This window comes from Callospermophilus lateralis, chromosome 19 (genome assembly GCF_048772815.1).
Source record: "Callospermophilus lateralis isolate mCalLat2 chromosome 19, mCalLat2.hap1, whole genome shotgun sequence".
Classification (NCBI taxonomy): domain Eukaryota; kingdom Metazoa; phylum Chordata; class Mammalia; order Rodentia; family Sciuridae; genus Callospermophilus; species Callospermophilus lateralis.
The window spans coordinates 14,707,656-14,733,493 of NC_135323.1; the positions used below are offsets into that span (position 1 = coordinate 14,707,656).

Genomic DNA, 25,838 nt, shown 5'->3' on the forward strand with positions numbered 1-25,838 from the left:
TCGATGTCTTCACTATCTTCTATTTTATTGGAATATAGTGTTTCAAAATAATTTCTAATTGTCTTCTGTATTTCTGTAGTATCTGTTGTGATATTTCCTTTTTCATCCCATATGTTAGTAATTTGAGTTCTCTCTACTCTTCGTTAGCATGGCTAAGGGTCTGTGGATCTTATTTATTTTTTCAAAGAACCAACTTTTAGTTTTGTTAATTTTTTCAATAGTTTCTTTTGTTTCAATTTTGTTGATTTCCGCTCTGATTTTAATTATTTCTTGCCTTCTGCTACATTTGCTGTTGTTTTGCTCTTCCTTTTCTAGGGCTTTGAGATGAAGTGTGAGCTCATTTATTTGTTGTTGTTTTTTTCTTTTTTTGAGGAATGACCTCCAGGCAATGAATTTCCCTCTTGAAACTGCTTTCATTGTGTCCCATAGATTTCGATATGTGTGTCTGTATTTTCATTTATCTCTAAGAATTTTTTGATTTCCTCTTTTATGTCTTCTGTAACCCATTGATCATTCAATACATATTGTTCATTTTCCATGTGATGTAGGATTTTTCCTTCCTTCTTTTATCATTGATTTCCAGTTTCATTCCATTTTGATCAGATAAAATGCATGGTATTATCTCCACCCCTTTATATTTACTGAGGGTTGCCCTATGGCATAATATATGGTCTATTTTTGAGAAGGATCCATGTACTACTGAGAAAAAAGTATATTCATTTAATGATGGTTGATATATTCTATATATGTCAGTTATGTCTAGGTTATTGATTGTGATATTGAGTTCTATAGTTTCTTTATTTAACTTTTGTTTGGAGGATTTGTCCAATGGTGAGAGAGGTGTGTTGAAGTCACCCATAATTATTGTGTTGTGGTCTATTTGATTCTTGAACTTGAGGAGAGTTTGTTTTATGAGCATCACAGCACCATTATTTGGTGCATAAATATTGATAATTGTTATGTCTTGTGGGTGAATGGTTCCTTTTAACAGTATATAATGGCCTTCCTTATCCCTTTTGATTAACTTAGTCTTGAAGTCGATTTTATTCGATATGAGGATGGCCACCCCTGCTTGCTTACAAGGACCGTGTGCGTGGTATGTTTTTTCCCAACCTTTCACCTTCAGCCTGTGTATGTCTTTTCCAATCAAATGTGTCTCCTGGAGGCAGCATATTGTTGGGTTTGTTTTTTTAATCCATGATACCAACCTGTGTCGCTTTATTGGTGAGTTTAAGCCATTTACGTTTAGAGTTACTATTGATATATGGTTTTTACTTCCAGCCATGTTTGATCATTTATCTTTTTTTTTTTAATTTAGTTTGTTTCTCCATGATTAGCTTTCCCCCTGCCCTCTGGCTTTACTGAGGTACTTCCCACTGTTGGTTTTGGTTATTGTTTTTCATTTCTTCCTCGTGTAGTGTTTTGCTCAAGATGCTTTGCAATGCTGGTTTTCTGGCTGCAAATTCTTTTAACTTTTGTTTATCCTGAAAGATTTTTATTTCATTGTCGTACCTGAAGCTTAATTTTGCTGGATACAAAATTCTTGGTTGCCATCCATTGTCTTTCAGGGCTTGAAATACTTTGTTCCAGGATCTTCTCGCTTTCAGTGTCTGTGATAAAAAATCCATTGTTAACCTTGTTGGTTTACCCTTGAATGTAATCTGCCTCCTTTCTCTTGTAGCTTTTAATATTTTCTCTTTGTTCTGTAGATTGGATATCTTTATAACAATATGTCTTGGTGTTGGTCTACTGTGATTTTGTATGCTCCGTGTCCTGTATGCATCTACAATTTGTACATCCATTTCCTTTTTTATACCCGGAAAGTTTTCTATAATTATTTCATTCAACAGGTTGTTCATTCCCTTGGTTTGAACCTCTGTACCTTCCTCTATCCCGATGACTCTTAAGTTTGGTTTTTTTATGTTATCCCATATCTGTTGGATGTTTTTCTCATGATTTTTTACCAGCCTTTCTGAGTTGGCTAGACTCTTTTCAAGATGATATATTTTGTCTTCGTTATCTGACATTCTGGCTTCTACTTTCTCCACTCTGTTAGTAATACTCTCATTTGAGTTTTTAATTTGGTTTATAATTTCCTTCATTTCTAGAATTATTGTTTGATTTTTTTATTATCTCTATCTCCTGATAAAGATGCTTAACTTCTTCTTTTATCTGTTTATGTAATTCATTTTCAATGTGTTCTTTCACTGTTTGAATTTGCTGTCTCGTATCCTCTTTAAGGTTCCATCCATCTGTCTAAGGTATTCCTTGAGTTCTTTATTTGACCATATTTCTTATGCCTCTAGGTCCTCCTGAATATTTAGGCTGTCCTGCATTGTTTGTTCTACTTTTCTTCCTTGCTTTTTCATGCTGCTCATGTTACTTCTTGTTCTGTTTGACTGCTGAGTTACTGTTTACTCCTATAAATTTATTTGGTTTTGTGTGTCTCTGGGGTCTCTCTTTTGTGATGGGAGACTATGACTAGAGATGATGAGTTTTTTTGCACTTTAATGAAGATTCATTTGTTTCCTAAACTGTGTATGGATTCCAATGGCATATAGCATTCTGCGGTTTGATCTTGGGACTTATATTTAGGTCGAATGATGTGATGGTATTGAGGTTGGCATCTTTTGGCAGCCTTGGAAGGTTGCTCTACTGAAGAGGGATATTAACAGGAGAATGGTCTGGAGTATTTGGGGGAAGCTAGGGACTTGGCAGCATTATATAATGCCTCTCGGAACATTGACCTATACATATTTAGTAAATTACACATTAACAGCATTGTGATGCTTGGGAGGAAAGGTGTTAGAAGGGAAGGGAAGAAGTCACTAAAGAGAATGAGAGTAAACAGGTAGAATTTAAGGAAAGGGGAATAAGGAAATTGAAAAGAAATAAAAAGACAAAAGAAAAAATAGAAAATATAAAAAGAAAAAATTTAAAAAAATACTAAAAAAACAAAAAAATAAAAAATTTTAAAAAATTAAAATTAAAATTAAAAAAACAAAAAAAAATTAAAAATGCAGTCTTAGAGTTCGATTAATTTCTCTTCCAGTAGGTGGAGCTGTGCCCACCGGGCCAAGCTTCTCCTCTCAATATGCGGGAACCAATCACTGTGCAGCAGCTCCTTCTCCCCGGGTGGGCGGCTGTCCAATCCTGATTGCCTCGGGCCTTTTCTTGTGTCTAGTCACTTCCCCACTTTTCCTCCAGCCAGGCCCTGCTCACAGGTGACGCTCACCACAGTACTGGCTACATGCCAGGTCTGCTGCTCTAGGGAGCCCTATTTTCTTGAACGACTGGGCACACTCTCCCTGTTTGCCATTCCTCAGACCCTAACGTTGTGGAGATTGGGGCTGAGAACCCTCAGCGTATTTTGCTTGCCCTCCGGTAGCTGATGCAAGAGACCTCAGTTGTCAGCGCTGGTGGGAGCGGTAGCTGGGGGTCCCGCGCCGCTCCTGAATCCCTTGGTCTGACTATCGCGCTCACAGGAGAGCTGGGAGGGGCCCTTGAGGTTTCCCTGCTATGTGGAGAGGGGGACATAGGGGGGTTACACACCTGCCGCCGCTGGTTTCAATGAAGTTATCTCCTCTGCCGCATTCTTGTGACGTCAATTCTCTGCCATGGTGGTATCCCATGCGAATGGCAGCAGTTCGTTCCCTTTGCCGGGTGACCGAAGCAACGGATGGGTCCTGACTGGCTCTCCCAAGCCCCATCTCAATCCTGTGGCCACTACCTATGAAGGCTTGGTTGCTATTAACTTCTGCAGGATCAGGAGGGACCGACAAGTTGTTTCAGTGGGAGCGTTTAGTGCTGAGTCACAGCGGTTTGTCTGTGAGACACAGCAAACGGGAACCTGAATTTGGCCACTCCAGGCTCAGTGTGTGTTCTGAGAGACGCAGACTATTTGCCCCAGATCCACATTAGCTCAGCATTGCCTAGTGATCCTGAGCAAACAGCATTTAGACAGTTTAAGACTCCCTATGCCCGCACAGCTGAAGAGGTCAGAGACCTGATACCTCCCTGCCCGCCGCCATGTTGGATCTCCATATTAGAAGACTATTGGATGTGAATTTAATTAGGATATAAAATATATAAGGAGAAAATATGTATTTAAAATTTTTATGTAGTTATTTTTCAAGATTGATAAAATAAAACTAGAACAATGAAGTAATTCTTTATTTGATGAAATTTAATATTTTGGCAGGTTACCTTAATTATTTTAGGTTTTTACTTCGTAAGAATTGAGCTTCCATTCTTTGTGATAAAATGGATTCACTATGGCTCAGGCAGTTTTCAGTCCTCCTCTGGAAAAATTTCCACTTAAAGGTAAGTGGAAGGGCTGGGGATGTGGCTCAAGTGGTGGCGCGCTCGCCTGGCATGCGTGCGGCCCGGGTTCGATCCTCAGCACCACATACAAAGATGTTGTGTCCGCCGAAAACTAAAAAATAAAATATTAAAAAAAATTCTCTCTCTCTCTCTCTCCCTCCATTTCTCACTCTCTCTTTAAAAAAAAAAAAAGGTAAGTGGAAGTCTCTGTGAAAAATGTATGTAAAGGTTAGTGAAGACAAATGGGAAATTTCTTAACAGCTCCTTTGTTTCATTTTAGTTTTTTTTTTTTCTTATGCTCCAAGGCTTGGGGTAGCCCTTCTAAATCTGAAGAATACCCATAGGGCGAATCAATAGAATGAATAATAAAATGTAGAAAAGACAATCCAGGAAACCATTCTTATTATAGAAGAAGCAGGATAATTTAGGTTTGTAAGCCCTAGAGTGAAACACACACACACACACACACACACACACACACACACGCCAATTAACATAGTTTTTTTGTTTCTCTTACAGATGCGGGAGATGAGTAGTTTGATTTTGGAAATGCTCTTGGTATTTCTGTTCTTTTTATGGACTTTGACTGTTCGAAATTATAGTGAAAAGAAGTTTTATAATTCTTCCACTTTTGATTCTCTTCCCCTGACGCTTCCTTCTTTTCTTGAAATACCTAACTTGACATTTGAATTGGTTTATGTGCCTTCTGAAAGTGATGTAGCAAAACGTATTACTGAGATGGTGAAAGAGGATTTAAACTTCGATTTTAAAGGTTAGAAATTTCTAATGCCTGCAAGGTTTTCTGCAGGATGTATTGTCAAATTTCATTGACTTTCATTATTTATGCCTAAATATAACAATGTGGGTTTTATCAAATAATATTGAATGTATTCTTAATGTAATCATTATCAAAACATAATATTTAAGCTTAGATGTCTGAGTTACTTTCTTGTTCTATAATTCTAAATATTGTTTGTCAGTAATTATGCTTCTTAACCTTGGGTAAACATTGGATCTTTGGATTTGGTGTCATGGGCACACAAAGTCTTACACAAAGTCTTAATATCAGGTACATTTTCCTGGGTACTGAAATTTTCTCAAGGTCATGACTTTTCAACATTTCATTAAAATATTACTTAAGCATACTATATAATACATTTGAAAAAATTGAAACAATATTAAATTATATAAAAAAGAAATGCTTATCTCCTTACCCTTCATCTTCTCTTCACATCCAATTTCTGCAGTTAAAAATACTGTCAGAATTTGTTTAACCTCCCTCGAGTCTTGTCATATGCTTTCCATGAGTGTTTGTATTTACTGTTATATACATTTAAAATTATGATTATATTCAGAATAGCAATAGCAAGATAGTAGAATAGAAGGTCCTCTGCTTGTATCTATGCATGGCAATAATTTTGCAGCCATCCATGGGGAAAAGTGCCTTTGTGGGAGCTTTAGGATCCAAGTAGTATATTGTGAAATCCCAGTGGAGCCCAAGACCTGGGAGAGCCATTTTGAATGAACAATGCCTAGGTGGCAGACCTGACAACCATGTCTCTGCCTTCAAATCTGGGCATGACCTTTACTATATCCTAGTTTGTCTTGATCTTGCTCTCAGAAGAATTCACCCAGAGACCTGGAATGAACAGTGCTCACTTGTACCTCCAGTGATAGACCTGCTGACCTTAGTTCTGGCTGTGGACCAGAAATGGCTGTGAGACTTAGCTCAGCCCCTCTCAGCAGTGACCAGAGATCAGCTTTCTGGCAACATAGGAACTTGGTGAGAAAACATTTTGAGTTCCTAGGGCAGGCTTGACAATCTTGGTACCAGTTGTGGATGCCTAAATACATCTAAGAGTTGGGTATAACCCCTCTCTACAGTGATATCAGTCCTGCCAGTGGCACAGGGACCCCAAGGGAGGGGTGCCTTATGTAGGCTTGCTTATAATGGTCCTACTTGTGGACTTTGAAACAGCCTCAAGACTTTGTTCCAGCCCATCACAGCTGCACACCGAGAGTAGTCTTGCTCACCTTTAGACTCAGGGAAAGTTACAGCAGATCTGCCAACAATGATCTAACAGCAGACTCTGAAGTAGCTCTAGACTCAGGTGTAGTCCATCTCAACAGCAGGCTGAGATCAGTCCTGCTGGTGGCAAAGGGACACACAGAGTGATACATGGCCATCTGTGTCCCCAGTTCTGGCTTTGGAACCTGAAGCAACCCTGCAACATGTTTCCACTCATCTTAATACAGACCAAGGAAGTATCGCTGAGTCCTCCTGGGACCTGGAGAAAGCCACACCCATCTGTGTACCTCGAAACAGGCCCATTATCTATACCCTGAAGCAGACCCTAATCCTAGTACCAGATTTACATACCAAAAAAGATAGTCCATACCTGTTAGAGCTCCTGGTAAAAGACTTTCCAGCTGTGGACTTCACTTCATATCCAGAAGTAGCCCCATGCTTAGATCCAATCCCAATCCCCATGATCCTGGAGGCAGTACCATCAATCTGGAAGAGGTACTGGCTTATTCAAAAGTACAGACACTCATGCAAGACTGCATGGATAATGAAGAATGAAGAAGATAGCACTGCTGAAGGAAACTAATGAAGCAACTGACCCAAATAAATGGAAATCTACAAATTGCCTTAGAAGACTCAAAATATCCACCTCAAAGAAGCTCAGGAAGATGCAAAATAACACAGATAGACAACTAAATAAAATTACAAAAGCAATGCAGGAACAAAATTAAAAGTTTAATAAAGAAATGGAAACCATAAAGAAAAACCTAACAAAACATTTTGAGTTGAAGAAAACAATGACATATCTGAAAAATTCAGTAGCTTCAATAGCAGACTCAAGCATGCAAAAAAGAATCAGTGAACTTGAAGACATAAATTTTACTTAGCCAATTAGAGGAGCAAAAAGAAAAAAAGATGAAAAAGAGTAAAGAAGGCATAAGTGTCCTATAGGACACAATTGATTGTATGAATATATAAATTATATACCATGAGGAAGAGAAGTGGGGACATACTGTCTGAAAACTTTCAGAATCTTGGGAGAGATATAGACATCTATATTCTTAAAGCTCAAAGGTCAACTCAAAGAAGAATACTTTAAGGCACAATATGATCAATTGTCAAAGTCAAAGACAGAATCTTAAAAGCAGCCAAGAATAAGAGACTCAACACATGTAAGGGAACTTCCATAAGACTGTCAGCAGACTTCTGAGAAGAAACTTTGCAAGCCAGGATATTCAAAGTGTTGAGACAACAAAAACTAACAATAATCTCCCAACAAAGTTTCCTTCCCAAATAATTAGGTTCTAAATCACCTAGCTCTGAGAGCTAATGGAACCTGATATTTTTAAGTGCCCAATGACTAGAGAGAACAAAGAAACAATTTTAATTGGGTACTTGAACAGTTTCCAGACTAATACTCTTGGCTCAGCATAGAGCAACTAGCCCAAAATTCCTAGCTTCCAGTTTTTTTTTTTTCTGGAAGGAGTTTGTATCCTTTTCAATTGCTGCCCATGGGTTTGCCTTCTTACTAGCCTAAATCTGGGAGCTAGCTTATGGGGCAGGAAATTAGTAATCCTCTGAAAGCCTGAACAACCACGAGGGCACTTTCTATACCTTCTCCTCATGATTCATTCCAGTAAAAAAACAAAAAAACAAAACAAAAAAACAAAACAAAAACAAAAACCAAGTCTCTAGGTTCACCGTGAAGAAATTTGTCCCAATTTGGGCACCATAACTATTATGGCTCCTCCTAGAGGGACTGCCTCATAAATCACCTGTCTCTAGGAGGGAGTCCCTCAGGACTATGGAACATAAAGAGATTATGAGTGTGTGAATAATTCCTAATTGCTGTCTCCCTTGTTCAATGCAGAGCAAGCCCAAAGGCAAAAATGTCCAATTCTCAGTTTCTTTCTGGAAGAAGTTCAAAATCACCCCTAACATCCTGGATTTCCCAGCTGCTATATGGTAGGTTGGGCTTCTAATTGCTCTGTATCTGAAAAATGATGGGGGAGGCAAGTAATAGTACTAAAGGAGCCCAAAAAGGAAGGAGACCATTTCCTACTGGCTTGGTTCAATGTAAAAATCAAGGGCTAAGGTCTAAATGTTTGTGTCCCTACAAAATTCATATATTTAAATTCTAATCCCAAGGTTAATAGATGGAGTTTGGGAGGAGGAGATAGTATCATGAGGGCCTTTATAAATAAGAAAAGTGTCTTAATTACAGATCTGGTTTGCCCCTTCCATTATTTGAGGATACAGGAAGAAGGTACTGTGAATTAGGAAATAGGCTCTGAATCACCTTGATCTTGGACTTCTTTTTCCTCAAGAACTGTAAAAAATAAATTTATACTCTTTAAAAGCTATTTAGTATTTTATTTTGTTGATGTGATTATGTCTCGGTATGATTATGACCACAGTGTGACAAAACTAGAAATCAGTATCCATGGGCTGGAATGTAACCCAGAGGTAAAACGTTGAACACATCCAAGGCCCTGGGTTCAATCCCTAGCACTGCATGGGGGAAAAAAGGAATCAATAACAGCAAGAAAATGGGAAAATTCACAAATACATGGAAATTAAAGTCTTGAACAACAACTGGGTCAATGAGAAAATCAAACAGGCATATAAATATGAATAAAAATGAAAATATTACTAAAATCTATGTCATTCAGCAAAAGCAATACTGGGAAGAAAATTTATAGCAATAAAATGCCTAAATACAAAGAAAGATCTCAAATAATCTAACTTTACACTTCAGGAAACAATAAAGAAGAAATATACACTGGAGAAGATAGTCTTTTAAATAAATGGTGCTGGGAAAACTGGATATTCATACTAGAAGAATGAATAAAACTAGATTCCTATATCTCACCCTGCATAAAAGTCAGCTCAAAGTGGATCAAAGATCTGGAAATTAAACTCTGCATCTGCTAGAAGAAAACATAGATCCAACACTCCAACATATAGAAGCACACATTGGCTTCTTTATTAAGACTACTAAAGGAGGATCCAAGATGGCAGAATAGAGGAGGTCCTGTTTCTGACTGCTCTGTGGAATGAAACCAAGAAAGCAGATAGGCAGCTTCTCCACAAGGTCTCACCTAGATGGAATGCAACATCTCAGAGAGTGTGAGAAGACCCCTATACAGCGGATTTATACAGGAATCACCAGCACTGCGACCACCCACGCAGAAATCAGAGCCTCTGCATTCAAATTTAGTCTCCAGACTCCGGACCCAAAGACTGCAGTTCTAGCTCATGCATGGCTCACAAGCGGCTTAGCAGAATCACCTATCAGCACCTCTGCAGAACTTCAGACTGTGATCCACTCCCACACAGGTAATTCAGCTGCTACCTATCCATAGCACAAGGCCATTGCCCAGATCCCCCCACCTCACCAGACATCCCAGCACTGGAAGCAGACTGACTCCATCTTGGAAAACCTTTCTTGCCATTTTTTGGTGGGCGTGGCTATTAGATCAGATCTCCATTTGAGTAGGTACCTGGTTTCCAATTCCCCCCACCCAGTGGCGATAACTTGGCACAGTGGCCACTCAACACAAAAACAGCTCTCAGTTGGACATGAGTGCAGTGCGTCGCGCACCTGGTGTGAGCCTGGAGGTGAGAGGTTCCGCAATTGAAATCTGGTAAGTAAGAGAGGGGAGGGAACTAAAGTTTGGAGCACAACAGAGACCAGGATCTGGGAAATCTCCAGGCAAGAGAGGCAGACAATACTGGGGGCTCAAGTCAGATGAGTGGTCACAAAAAAAGACCCATGAAGTGCAATTTCTCTGCTGAGACTGGTGGGTGGCACTCCCTGTTTCTAGACACTCCACACCAGATCCAGTCTTCTCACCCTGGTTACCTACACCATTCTGAGGGCAGAGGCACCAACTTAAAAAAGACAATCCTACCTACTGGATGAGAAGAGAAGCAGGAAAGAAAGGGATCTCTAAGAGTATTTTTTCCTTCTTCTTTCTCTTTTACCCCTCTATCCTCTTACCCTCACATCCCCAACATATGTGAAACCAAGAACTTTGCATGAAATAGGACTTTGAGGACTGAGTCACCTGAATAATATAATATAGAGGACTTGCACAAGCCCCCTTTTTTCTTTTTCTTCTATTTTTTCTTTCCATTTTTTATCTTTCTTATTTCACCTTCAAATTTTATTATTTTTACATCCTGTATTTTTCTAAATACATATGTGTGTTTGTTTTATGTACTCTACTGGCTTCCCATGTATTTGTCTACCCTAATTACTTCCTGTCTATTCCGCTGCTACCAACCTTCTTCATTAGATTTCTCCTTCAAAATTCCTAAGATATATTAACTCTATACCCTAACATCTTTCCCCCTTAGCATATCATCCTATGCCTGACCCCAATTCATTGTCTACTGCCAGAAACTGTAAACCTTTTTATGAAACTACTGGTTATATTTTAAATAATAATTGAATCCAACATTTATGGACATTGAGGCTAAATTGTAAATGTCTTAATAACAACAATTTGTTCATAAGTGGTGTATTGTTGATATTGGGATCTGTTAACATTGTCCTTCCCCACAAAGGAGAGATCTTGGAACCCTATGAAAGCATTACAAATCTGTAGGATAAAAACAATAACACTCTAGATCCACAGAGCTGGAAAGGAAGACACATGAGCAACATGAAAAGATAAGGGAAGGAAGTACCACAAACAAATCAAAACAACACAAATCATTGGAAGTATTGGCAGCAGAAAAAAAAGAAGATTTCAGGATATATTCATGGTTAAGATGTTCTGGGATTTCAAGGGAGACATAAGAGAACAAATATAGGCAATGAAAGATCACTTTGACAGTAAGCTACATAAGCGAATCCAAGAAGCAAAAGATCAACTCAACAGGGAAATAGATTCTTTAAAAAGAAAAGAAAAGAAAAAGAAAAAAGAAAGAAAAAAAAACCCAGAAATCCTTGAAATGAAAGAAATAATAAACCAAATAAAAAACTCAAATGAAAGCATCACCAACAGAGTAGACCAATTAGAAGATAGGACATCAGACAACGAAGATAAACTATATCATCTTGAAAAGAACATAGACTGTACAAAAATGATAAGAAACCATGAGCAAAACATTCAAGAAATATGGGATAGCATAAAAAGACCAAATTTAAGAGTTATTGGGATAGAGGAAGGCATAGAGTTCCAAACCAAAGGAATGAACAATTTATTCAATGAAATAATATCAGAAAACTTTCCAAACATGAAGAATGAGTTGGAAGCCTACAGGATGCCAAATGTACAAAATCACAACAGATCTACACCAAGGCACATTATAATGAAAATGCCCAACATACAGAATAAGGAGATAATTTTAAAAGCCACAAGAGAAAGGAATCAGATTACATATAGGGGAAAACCAACTAGGATAACAGCAGATTTTTCAGTACAGACCCTAAAAGCTAGAAGATCCTGGAACAACATAAATCAAATTCTGAAAGTTAATGGGTGCCAATCAAGAATCTTGTATCCAGAAAAATTAAGCTTTAGATGTGAAGATGAAATAAAAACCTTCCATGATAAAGAAAAGTTAAAAGAATTTGCAGCTAGAAAACCGGCACTTCAAATCATCCGTGGCAAAACATTACATGAAGAGGAAATGAAAAATAACAATGAAAATCAACAGTGGGAGGTAGTACAGTAAAGGAAAAACTAATCAAAGAGGAAAACCAAGTCAAGTAAAAAAACAAATATGGAAATACAAACTGTTTCAATAGTTACCCTAAATGTTAATGGCTTAAACTCGCCAATCAAAAGTCATAGGCTAGCAGATTGGATTAAAAAGATCCAACAATATGCTGCCTCCAGGAGACTCATCTGATAGGAAAAGACATACACATTGAAGGTGAAAGATTGGGAAAAATCATACCACTCACATGGACTCCAGAAGCAAGTAGAGGTTTCCATTCTCATATCAAATAAAGTAGACTTCAAGCCAAAGTTAATCAAAAAGGATAAAGATGGACATTATATACTGCTCAAGGGAGCCATACACCAACAAGACACAACGATCATAAATATATATGGCCCAAACAACGGTGCAGCTATGTTCATCAAACAAACTCTTCTCAAGCTCAAGAGTCAAATTGACCACAACATAATAATCTTGGATGACTTTAACACACCTCTCTCACCACTGGGTAGATCTTCCAAACAAACTTGAATAAAGAAATTATAGAACTCAATAATAACACAATCAATAACTTAGACTTAACTGACGATTATAGAATATTTCAAGCAGATACACTTTCTTCTCAGCAGCACATGGATCCTTCTCTAAAATAGACCATATACTATACCACAAAGCAACTCTTAGCAAATTCAAAAAAGTAGAGATACTACCATGCATTTTATCAGATCATAATGGATTGGAATTGGAAATCAATGACAAAAGAAAAAGAAAAAATTTTCCATCACCTGGAGACTAAACAATATGCTACTGAATGAACAATGGGTTACAGAAGACATCAAGGAGGAGATTTAAAAATTTTTAGAGGTAAATGAGAACATAGATACAACATATCGAAATCTCTGGGACACTATGAAAGCAGTACAAAGAGGAAACTTCATTGCATGGAGTTCATTCCTTAAAAGAAGAAAAAGCCAACAAATATATGACCTCATACTACATCTCAAAGCCCTATAAAAAGAAGAACAAATCATCAGCAAAGCAGTAGAAGGCAAGAAATAATTAAAATTAGACCTGAAATCAAAACAATTGAAAAAATTGACAAAAGAAAAATTTGGTTCTTTGAAAAAATAAATAAAATTGACAGACCCTTAGCCACACTAATGAAGAGAAGGAGAGAGAGAACTCAAATTACCAGCATACATGGTGAAAAAGGTAATACCACAACAGACACTACAGAAATACAGAGAATAATTAAAAATTATTTTGAAATCTTACATTGAAGGCATCAACAAATTTCTTACGTCATACGATTTGCCCAGATTGAGTCAGGATGACATACACAAACTAAACAGACCAATATAAAGTGAGGAAATAGAAGATGCCATCAAAAGATTACCAACAAAGAAAAGTCCAGGGCAAGATGGATACACAGCTGGGTTCTACAAGACCTTTAAAAAAGAACTAATGCCAATACTCTTCAATTTATTTCAGGATATAGAAAAAGAGGCAGTAATTCCAAATTCATTCCATGAGGCCAATATCACCCTGATCCCCAAACAGGCAAAGACACATCAAAGAAAGAAAACTTCAGAACAATATCTCTAATGAACATAGAGGCAAAAATTCTCAATAAAATTCTGGCAAATCGGATAAAAAAACATATCAAAAAGATTGTGCACCATGATCAAGTGGGATTCATCCCCGGGATGCAAGGCTGGTTCAACATATGGAAATCAATAAATGTAATTCATCACATCAATAGACTTAAAGATAAGAATCATATGATCATCTCAATAGACATAGAAAAAGCATTTGACAAAATACAGCAAACTTTTATATTCAAAACACTAGAAAAACTAGGGATAATAGGAACGTATCTGAACATTGTAAAGGCTATCTAGGCTAAGCCTCAGGCCAACATCATTCCCTCTAAAATCTGTAACAAGACAGCGATGCCCTCTTTCTCCACTTCTATTCAACATAGTTCTTGAAACACTGGCCAGAGCAATTAGAGGAAAGAAATTAAAGGGATATGTATAGGAAAAGAAGAACTTAAATTAGCACTATTTGCTGATGATATGACTCTATACCTAGAAGACTCAAAAAGCTACATCAGAAAACTTCTGAAACTAGTAAATGAATTCAGCAAAGTAGCAGGATATAAAATCAACACCCATAAATCAAAGGCATTTCTGTATATCAGTGATAAAGCCTCTGAGAAGGAAATGAGGAAAACTATCGCATTCACAATAACCTCAAAAAAAAAAATTAAAAAGATCCTTGGGAATCAACTTAACTAAAGAGGTGAAAGATCTATACAATGAAAACTACACAACCCTAAAGAAGGAAATCAAAAGAAGATCTTAGAAGATGGAAAGATCTACCTTGCTCTTGGCTAGGCAGAATTAATATTATCAAATGACCATACCAAAAACACTGTATATATTTAATGCATTCTGATCAAATCCCAATGGCATTCCTCATAGAAATAGAAAAGGCAATCATGAAATTTATCTGGAAAAATAAGAGACCCAGAATAGCTAAAGCAATCCTTATCAGGAAGAGTGAAGCAGGTGTCATCACTATACAAGACCTTAAACTATACTACAGAGCAATAGTAACAAAAACAAGATGGTATTGGCACCAAAAGATACTGGTAGACCAATGGTACAGAATAGAGGACACAGAGACTAACCCACAAAATTACAATTATATTAGACAAAGTTGCCAAAAACATGCACTGGAGAAAAGATAGCCTCTTCAACAAATGGTGCTGGGAAAACTCGAAATCCTTATACAACAAAATGAAATTGAATTCCTATCTCTTAGCATGCACAAAACTTAACTCAAAATGGATCAAGGACCTATGAATTAAACCAGAGATTCTGCATCTAATAGAAGAAAAATTAGGCCCTAATCTTCATGATGTGGGATTAGGTTCCAAATTTCTTAATAAGACTCCAATAGTGAAAGAATTAAATCCAAGAATGAATAAATGGGATGAAATTAAACTAAAAATTTCTTCCCAGCAAAAGAAACAATCTGTGAGGTGAACAGAGAGCTGACATCCTGGGAGCAAATTTTTACCCCTCACATACCAGATAGAGCACTAATATCTAGGGTACATAAAGACCTCAAAAAGCTAAGCACTAAAAAAAAAATAACCCAGTCAACAAATAGGCCAAGGACCTGAACAGACACTTCTCAGAAGAGGATATACAGTCAATCAACAAATATATGAAAAAATGTTCATCATGTCTAACAATAGAAATGCAAATCAGAACTACTCTAAGATATCATCTTACCCCAATCAGAATGGCAGCTATCATGAAGATAAACTACAATAAGTGTTGGCGAGGATGTGAGGGAAAAGGTACACTCATACATTGCTAGTGAGACTGCAAATTGGTACAGCCCAAATGGAAAGCAGTATGGAGATTCCTTGGAAATCTGGGAATGGAACCACAATTTGACCCAGCTATTCCTCTCCTTGGACTATCCCCAAAGGACTTAAGAACAGCATACTACAAGGACACAGCCACATCAATGTTTATAGCAGCACAATTCACAATAGCTAAATTGTGGAGCCAACCTAGATGCCCCCTAGTGGATGAATGGATAAAAAAAATATGGCATATTTCAGTCTGCGCAGTGCTCATAGTGTGAAGTGTTCGTTCACGTGGGAAAATCCTCAGAGAGTTTAAATTAAATACACAGACACCATTTTACCTTTAAACCAGCTCCGGGATGGCTCCTCAAACCCTCAGCCTCAAGCTCTCCAGGGGGGCAGTGAGGTTTTACTGAAGAGGCTAGTGAGAGAGAGAGAGAGAGAGAGAGAGAGAGAGAGAGAATATGCTAGGGAGAGGCTTTTATTGGGGAACAAAGAATTCTGGGGAAAATCCCATCTAATGAAGGACAAGGGGGGCAGTGTTGCAAGGTTAGGTGCGTTGATTGGATCTTTGGTGCAGTGGTGAGACATGCCTCAACACGGACAAGCTCTTGAACCCAAGAAGAGTGGGGAAAGCTCTGCCACATTAAAAGTGACTGAGCGCCTCATACCCAGCCAGGGAGGAAACTCAGTAACATGCAAGGATGGTCTCCCACATATTCCCTCTTTCTTTGAAAAGCAGGTGATGATTTACTCTCTTGAGCCCCGAATTCTTGTTTTGAAGACTCTTCATCCTATAATTACAACATAAATGAGAATTAACAGCAAAGAGAACAATGCAAAAATATACCAGGCCGAGTGTTTAAGAATGTTTCCGGAGGTAAAGCCACTTAATTCTTTTTAATATTTGATTAGCTAAGGAAGAAGGATCTGAAAAATCAGCTTTATTATTTTAAATATCCTGAATATGATGATGGAGCTCCAAAAAATCCAAGCTGTTATTATTATTTTGCCAAATACCCAATAAATGGTTTTTTACCTTTTCCCAATCCCACAGGGAGGTATTGTACTTGGTGGCTATAACACACACACATATTTATAACTTGCATGACATTTAAGTCTTTCTTTAAAATTTAAAGCCAAAAGCTCATTACCTATATTTATGACAGTTGCCTCTAAGGCATTTAACTTAGTCTCAATCCTTTCATCAATATTTATTTGATTGTGAAGAGCCTTGGAAGTATTTTGAGCCAAATTATTAAGAAAATTTGCATGTTGAATATTTTGAGATAAAGCCACTGAAGCTGTGACTGTTGATGCAATAAAGGAAACCAAGGCAACAACTCCCACTATTATTAATTCCAATGGCACATTTAGGCCTCACTAGCTGGGCATGTATTTGTTGTAAAACTTGAAAACCAGTATCAGCATACCATGGCTCTGAAATATTGTCTGGCAATAAGACAAAAAGATGGCTGATAAAGAATCAGCACTCCTTTTCCTCTATTATATCTGGTAATACAATTAGTTAGATTACATTTGTTACATGTTACAATATATCTATCATCTACCCATTTAACTTTCACATTTCTAATAATTAATACATAAGGAGATTGAACACAGGCTCGTAAGCCATAGCAAGAACCTTCCTTACAGTTCTTGCCAACAAATTACGGTAAAGGCTTGTCTGTAAAATGTAAAAATTCTGAGGCCGCAGTTAAGCGCCAAACATTCTTCTGAATACCACTTTCACTGTAGGTCAAAATGTTACTAACAAATCCTGTAGGTATCATAGCAGAACTTTTTTGTAATTGTCTTTTGTCAATTTTTGGAGACCATTCTAAAATATACCCACTATCTTTAGACACCTTATGTTGTACTAGAAAGGTATTTACACAATCTATCCATCTAGGAAAGGTGCCAATTTCTATTGCAGAACTGTTAGAACAATGAGGTTATTTGTGGAGGTTCTGCAGAAATGACTGGTTTGTTATGAGAAAGTCCCATTTTAATAACTGATCTAGTATAAGGTTTTAAGTCTCCATTAATAGTATGATTAATCAGTCTAGGTCTCCCAATTGCTGTCTTTTCCTCAAATGATACTCATAGACAGCAGCATGTTTATCGTGGGATTAACACAAAGATAATAGGGCACTATAGCCAGAATAATTAAATCCAGTCACATGATTGGGAGTAATATGAGTGTCTGTAAATCCTCCCATCATATATGAGTCATTAGTAAATACTGGGATGGATTCCCAGTCCACACAGCTGGGTGTACTAAAGTGGATCTGGAAAATAGGTCCTGACAGCCGAGTAATGCTATTACTGTGGCAAGCATCACCATCGGAGTCTTATTTCTCCCTAGGAGCCAAACCATTCATGAAGCGTGTGTTGTCAGCTTCTTCAGGTCTTCCCACGAGATCAGCTTTTCCATGGGGTCTTGCTGGGTTATCTTCCTTCTTCAAAATCTCTTCCTTTGAGGGAAGGCTTCTCTGGGTCGATCTTCAGTCGTTTTAATTTGGTTTTATTTCCTGCCTCTCTGATTTGCACATTCATGCAGCCAAATAGAACAAAAATCACCTTCTGGAAAAATACAAGCATGACCTCTGCCCCACATAATCACTGGATCTGGGCCTTTCCATTGGCCAGTCTATAAGTCTTTCCACCAAACATGGCCTAAGGGGCCTGTTGTTGTGGAAGACGTATGTCACTCAGCTGTAGTGTGACCTTATCACGAGGATAATGGCTTTCTATCTGATCAGGAAAATCAGCAAAAGCTATTTGCCACAAATTAGAAGCTTTAAAAAGCCAATTATTCTGTTGAACAGAAAATGTAATGATTATAATATCAGGTTCTCAACCAACATATGAATTAAGTTTCTCCCCTAAGATAGGCCACTGAGAAATCCATTTAGGCTCTTCTGTGAGCCAGGTGATTTTTTCTGCTGTCTTCTGGATTGGGGAGACACTCAGGGTTCCTAATAAAAATTTTGGTCTGAAGCATTTATTAATCTCTGTCGAGGAGACTGGTTTGTTAGCAAATATTCATACTGCAGATTTCTTTCACTATCCCTAGGAAGAAACACTTGATTAAATTTCTCAAATGACCTCACAGAATTTGGAGTTATCAATAGTAATCCTAATTTGCTTAGTACATCCCTTTCCCATAAATTTACTGGTACAGAATCTAACACATATGGCTTAAAAACTCCACTATTTCCATCCTGTTCCTCCCAGTGAAGATATTGGGCACTCTGAGCAGGCTGTGAAATCTGTCCTATTCCTTCTAAGTTGCCTGGTGCTATATGTAAAGGCCAGTTCTTAGGCCCGAATTTGTGAGAGAGGACTGATCTGTCCACGCCGGTGTCAGTCACTCCTCTGAATGTTTATGTTTAATTTTGAGTTCCAGTAGGGGGCACTTCTGTTGCACTAATTGAGCCCAGTACACTCTGTCTGGTAGTTTGGGAGAGGTTTTATCTGAATAATCGGAGGAATTACAGGGCAAAAGAATCAATTGAGCTACTGTATTCTCAGTAGAAAGCTGGATGGCATAATCTGATTTTACAATAACTGTTATCTCACCCCCTAAATTAAGAATCCACAATTTCTGGTAGTATCTCGATCACCTGTTTTAAATTGTGACATCCCAAAATCAACCCTATATTTCCTGTAGGAAGCGGCCCAAAAACTCTGGTAGGAATTTGCTGCAGACCCATTTCAGGTGTTAAGTCAGTTACCATGGCTGGTCACAGAAGGATTCTCTGGGCAGTTTGCACTGGTAAAAATGGTGGCTGGCCATGGCCAGCTGTGATGACATCAGGCCTTGTGACCTCCCTTCCATTTCCCCTGTTTTTTTGGCCTGGGGGGGGGCCAACCAGAAGTTTTTTGACTCCCTATTAGGTGGAAGTGAAGGCCAAGATGGAGGTAGACTAACGCCATATTGGTCAATTTCCTCCACTGCCACCTGGCCACTTGCCCTGTAATAGCGCTGATGTGAAGCAGAAGAGCCCTGGCCTTTTGGCGTGGGTTTTGCAGTCTAGTGTAAAATGACCATTTCTCCCACAATTAAAACACTGCCCGCGGGATTGGAATTTCAACTGGCTGCAGTTGAAATGCTTGTTTTAAGGCAGCTGCAAGGGTAAGACCTTGTAATTGAGTTGGACCAATATCTGAACACAAACAGATAAATTCTGAAATTGTTTCTTTCTATGGGTTCTGAGAACATCCTGACAAAGTTTATTTGCATTTTCAAATGCTAACTGCTTGACGATATATTCACAAGCACCTGGATCTCCGATTGATCTGTTTGCCATCTGATACACATGGTCCACAAAGTCTGAGTAAAGCTTGTCTGTGCCCTATTTAATCTTAGTTAAAACTAAACTAGACTGGTCCCCCGGGAGTTAATTTGTCACCATGCACACTTAGCACATACGATTATCTGATCATAGACTGCAAATCTGTAATTCAACTGTCTTTCCAAGTCTACAAATTCACCCCTTCCCAAAAGCATCTCCAAGTGGGTTTCAATATTTTGTCTTCAATTCTTTCTGCTCTTTCTGAATAATAATCGGACCAATAGGACCTCCAAAGCAAAAAATCTCCATCTCTTGAACAAGATTGTGCAATAATGATCCAGTCACTTGGAGGGAGTGGCTGATGACAAATTGTTTCTAGCAAGCTTTGCAAAAATGGCTAATTAGGACCATATACATCACAAGCATTTTTTAACTCCCTGATAGTTTTAAATGGAATTACAGCATGGATGTGGACATGCTAGTCTTTGTCCTTAACCTTTTCAAAAACTGGGAAAAACTGAAATCCACTAACATCTTTACCGGCCTCCTGAGCCTTCCTGAATCCACATTGTAATGGTGTAAGGAAGGTCATTGCTAGCTCAGAGTACCTGTTAAAATTTGTCCTCATAACTGGAAGCGGCCGAATCTGAATAGCTGGAGCAGGTCCTGCTAGACATACTCTGTTAAAATTTCCTGGATTTCACTGTCTGACTCATCTCCCTTGGTCTGAGACCCATCCATGTGTCCATCTTGGCTTTGTTTCCCAGTCTCGAGGAGGAGGAAGACTCTCTACCTCTCTAAAAATTCTCTCTCCATTCTCCTCTCTCCAAGGGGCATTATCTCTCCCTCAGGAGGCTTCTTATCTATGGTTTTCCTCCCAACTTTCTTGGGAAAGATGTTTTTCTAAGTGATTAATCTGGTCTCCTTTGGGTGGAGGTAACCTCCCAATCTTGGGTCTGGCTCCAAGGTCACCAGCCCGATGGGTAATTTGAATGGAATTTGATTCTGCTCTCAACCTAGGTAAAGGAAGAGAGATTCTTTTAGCTTCAGGCAGTTTTTCCATTTATATAGATTTGATCACTCTCTGAATTCCTTTCAATAGATCTTGGGGGGGGGGTGGTCATGGACTCTGGCCCAAATTATCAAAAGGCAAATTTCTAATACAGTCCAAACCATAAGAATATTGTCAATAGTACTGTTTGGTAATTCAGCAGAAAGACAAGCTTTATGTAATTTTCTTCCTAATCTCTTCCAAGTATGTAAATCTGATAAATCTTGATCACAAAACCATGGACAAAATTCACCAACCATCTTTAAGAACTGTGCTAGCTGGGTCCTTTTGACCTGTTTTCCCTTTTGATTAATTACTATCCCCAAAATAGTTAAATACATTTCTTTATCTGTTGAAGCTGAATTTCCCATTATTAATCTTTAACATCCTTGGCTCCAAACTGTCTTCTACCTCTGTGACCCTATAAAATTGCCATGATCCACTAAATTTATATATAGCAGATGCTTCTCCACTCAAACTAGGATTTAACCCGAGTGCCCCACATTCAAGGGCGCCACATATAGTCGGCGGCCAGCACAGAGGTGTGAACCATTTGGTCATGCGGGAAAATCCTCAGGGAGTTTAAATTAAGACACAGACACCATTTTACCTTTAAACCAGCTCTGGGATGGCTCCTCAAACCCTCAGCCTCAAACTCTCCAGGGGGGCAGCAAGGTTTTACTGAAGAGGCTAGCAAGACAGAGTGAGCACTAGGGAGATGGCTTTTATTGGGGAACAAAGAATTCTGGGGAAAATCCCATCTAATGAAGGTCAAGGGGGGAAGTGTTGCAAGGTCAGGTGCAATGATTAGACCTTCGGGGCAGTGGTGAGACAAGCTCTGGAGCCCAAGAAGGGTGGGGAAAGTTCTGCCACATTAAAAGTGACTGAGTGCCTCATACCCAGCTGGGGAGGAAACTCAAGTCACGTGCAAGGATGGTCTCCCACAGCATATATACACATGGAATTTTACTCAGCAATAAAAATGAATAAAGTCATGGTATGTGCAGGTAAATGGATCATGTTGGAGAAGATAATGCTAATTGAATTTAGCTAATCCCAATGAAACAAATGCTGAAAGTTTTCTCTGATATAAGGAGGCTGACTCATAGTGGGGTAGGAAGTGGGAGCAGGGAGGATTAGATGAATTCTAGATAGGGAAGAGGGGTGGGAGGGAAAGGGAGGGGCCGGGATTAGCAAGGACAGTGGAATGTGGTGGACATCATTATCCAAAGTACAATTGGGTGTCAACATACTTTATATACAACCAGAGATATGAAAAATTGTGCTCTATATGTGTAATAAGAATTGTAATGGAAAAAAAGACTACGAAAGCTTAAGATGTAAAACCAAAAATAAAAAAGGAAGGCATCAAATTTTAAAAATCTTCTGCAAAGCAAGGAAATGAGCAAGAAGAAGGGAAGTGTGAATCAAAACTACGTAGATTTCATCTCTAGGTAGAATGGCAATTATCAAGAATACAAATGGCAATAAATTCTGTTGCAAATATGAGGTAAAAATGTACTAACACATTGATTGTGGGGCTGCAAATTAGTACAACCACTTTGGAAATCACTATGTATATTTCTCAAAAGACTAGGAATAGAACCACCATATTACCTAGCTATGCCACTCCTTGCTATTTACCGGAAAGAACTGAAATCAGCACATGTGTATTAATATTTATAGCAGTGAAATTCACAATAACCATGTTATGGAACCAGACTAGGTGTCTGCCAACAGATGAATGGATAAAGAAAATGTGGTAAATATAAACATAAGAGTTTTATTCAGCATAAAGGAAAACAAAATTATGTCATTTGCAGAAAAATGGGTGGAAATTGAGAGCATTATGTCAAGGAAAATAAGCTACATTCAGAAGGTGAAGAGTTACATGTTTTCTTTCATATATGGAAGCTAGAGAGGAAAAAAGAAAAGAGGTGTGTGGGTGGATGGGGAATATCATGAAAATCAATGGGAGATCAATAGAGAAAAGGGACTGGGATGGGAGGAGGAAAGAGAAAGAGGAAGTGCTGGTAAGTGATATTGGCCAAATTATATACATGTACATAATCTCATATATATAATCATGTATAACAATGCATCCCACCAATATGCACAACTACAACATGCCAATTTAAAAGAATTTAGAAAATTGAGCTATATCCTCAAAAAGTTTAAAAGCTGCTTACAAAACAAATTTTACACTGTTGAAAATTATACTTGTGAGAGTTGAGAAGTCAGTAGAAACTACCTCTTCATTTATGGAATTTGGATATCTTGTGTCTTTCCCTTCTTCCTATATCGTTCTTCCTTTTTCTTTCCCTCACACCCTCCTTCCCTCCCTATCTACCTACTTTCCTTTACCCTTTTTGTTTCTATTATTACTTATGCATTACATAAATTTTATCTAGTATTTCTATTTTGGGGAAGCAAAATAGCTTAGCTTAGATAACCCATGTGCTTGAAACCAGAAGATGCTTGCCTTTGCATCAGGTTATAAATATGGAGCACTGGATTCTAGTAATAGAGATGACAGCATCCATCACTTACCTTTAAGGTAAATGCCATATGTTTTTATTTATATGGAAAAGGAAAAAAATAATGAATAATTTTCATTTAATGAATGCAAATATTGATACAACTTTACCAAATTCTAGCCATTTGATGCATATGTTATGGAATCATTTTGTTTCTAACTTGCTTTACTCTGATTAAAATCTGATTTGAACACATCTTCATATCCTCCTTGGTCAACTTAGTCTATTGTTTTACTGTGAGGAGCTTGTGCAAATATTGTTCATTTCACTATTGGCTTGACTATTTTTTTCTTACTGACTTTAGGAGTTATTTACATGTTTATTTGTTGATTATAGGTATTGCATATCAGCTCTGTCTTACTTTTTACTTAGTGGTAGCTTTTGAAGAATAATGGTTCTTAACTTTAATAAAATCTAATATACCTCAATCTTTTTCTTTATATTTTTTGCTCTTTGATTGCTGTTTAAAAAATTTTCCCTATTCCACAGTCATGAAAATATAGTCTCTATTATCTTGTTGGGGGGGCTTTTTGTTTTGGTTTTTATGTGCATATCTATGGTCTATTATGTATTTATTTTTATTTTGGTTTTGTATCACATCTATTAAGTGGTCTGATATGTCAATGTTTAAGTAACAATGTTTTGAAATTTACAGTACCATTAGGATTTTGGTATTAATAGACATGTTACATTTATGTGAATAATTTAGATTTTTTTCTTTCTACAGTTCGTGGCTTTTCTTCAGAAACATCTTTTGAAAATTATATTAGGACTGAAAATAATTCTAATCCTGTGATGGCTGCTATCATATTTGATCATGACTTCAAAAGCAATGATGACAACTTGCCTCTTAAGGTGAGAAAGTTTATCTAAAAACTGATAATTATACTTTTAGATTTTAGAGAATCAGTGAGGAAAAACTATAACTTGTTTAGGATCTTAACTGCTAATTTATAACAGAGCACGCATTTGAATCTAGTTCTAACTTTTTAAAAATACAAGATTTTAAGCATTGCATTATTCTTCTGAGAGTCTATATCTGCCACCCTGTGGTCTTATATCAATGGAATATGGAATGATAGGAACATTAACTAGTCAGGATATTAACTTTGAAAACCTAGTTGGCCTGGCAGATGCTTCTAGTTCTTCTTCAAATGGTGAGCAAGAAAATAAGAATATGCCCAGGTCAAAAATATTCAAAGCAAAAGCAGACATATTACTAGCAGAGATTCCAACCTGATAACCTTGCTTCTTTTTCATTAATTAGAATTACTTCTAAATCTTTAATAATAGCTGTTGGCTCTGTCATATTGCATTGGAATTAGTACATACATAGATGCTAAGGGTATGGTCTCCCTTAAAGAGGATAGAAAAGGACAATGGTAACTTGGTAGTTTACCAGATCCTTTTTTTCATTAATTAATTAATTTCTACAGAAATAGAGCACAACTTTCCATTTCTTTGGTTATAAATGGCGTAGAGTCATACCATTCATGCAATCATATCCATAATCGGATAATAATATCTGTCTCATTTCACTATCTTTCTCACCCCTACACTCCCTTCCCTTCCCTCTCTCCCCTCTGCCCAATCCAGAGTTCCTCCATTCTTCCTTTGTGCACACCCCCTCCTCCCATTATGGATCAGCATCCACTTATCAGAGAACACATATAGCCTTTGTGTTTTGGGGATTGGATTACTTCATTTAGCATGATATTCTCTAACTTTATCCATTTGCCTGCAATGCCATAATTTCATTCTTCTTTAAGGCTGAGTAATATTCCCTTGTGTATATATATATTGCAGTCTTCATTCCTCTAGGTTGATCCCACATTTCAGCTGTTGTAAATTGAGCTGCTATAAACATTGAGATGGCTATATCACTGTTGTCTGCTGATTTTAAGTCATTTGGGTATGGACTGAGAAGTGGGATAGCTAGGTCAAGTCATGGTTCCATTCCAAGTTTTCTAAGGAATCTCCATACTGCTTTCCCTAAAGAGTTGAAGCATTTTTCAATCCCACCAGAAATGTATGAATGTACCTTTTTACTCACATTCTTGCCAGCACTTATTGTTAGTTGTATTCTTGATAATTGCTATTCTGACTGGAGTGAGACGAAATCTTAGAGTAGTTTTGATTTGCATTTCTCTAATTGCTAGAGATGTTGCACATTTTTTCATATATTTGTTGATCGATTCTATATCTTCTTCTGTTAAGTGTTTGCTCAGTTTGTTAACCCATTTATTCATAGGGTTATTCATTTTTTATGTTTGTTAAGTTTTTTGAGTTCTTTATATATCTTGGAGATTAGTACTCTTTAAAGATTTTATCCCATTCTGTAGGCTCTCTCTTCACGTTATTGATTGTTTCCTTTGATGAGAAGAAGCTTTTGGCTTTGAATACATCCCATTTATTGATTCCTGATTTTATTTCTTGTGCTTTAGGAGTTTTGTTAGGAAGTCAGGTCCTAAGCTGATGTGATGAAGATTTAGGCCTGCTTTTTCTTCTGTTAGGCACAGAGTCCTCCTCTAATTCC

General features: G+C 37.6%; 1 protein-coding gene across 1 annotated transcript in view; it reads left to right on the forward strand.

Moving 5' to 3' along the window:
* Positions 1 to 4,263: 4,263 nt before the first annotated feature.
* Positions 4,264 to 25,838, forward strand: part of LOC143385432 (phospholipid-transporting ATPase ABCA3-like) — a 129,058-nt gene continuing 107,483 nt past the window's right edge. The window contains exons 1-3 of the mRNA XM_076840922.2: positions 4,264 to 4,323; positions 4,843 to 5,095; positions 24,030 to 24,157. Coding sequence (XP_076697037.1) covers positions 4,264 to 4,323; positions 4,843 to 5,095; positions 24,030 to 24,157 — 441 coding nt within the window. The remainder of the gene's footprint in view (positions 4,324 to 4,842; positions 5,096 to 24,029; positions 24,158 to 25,838) is intronic.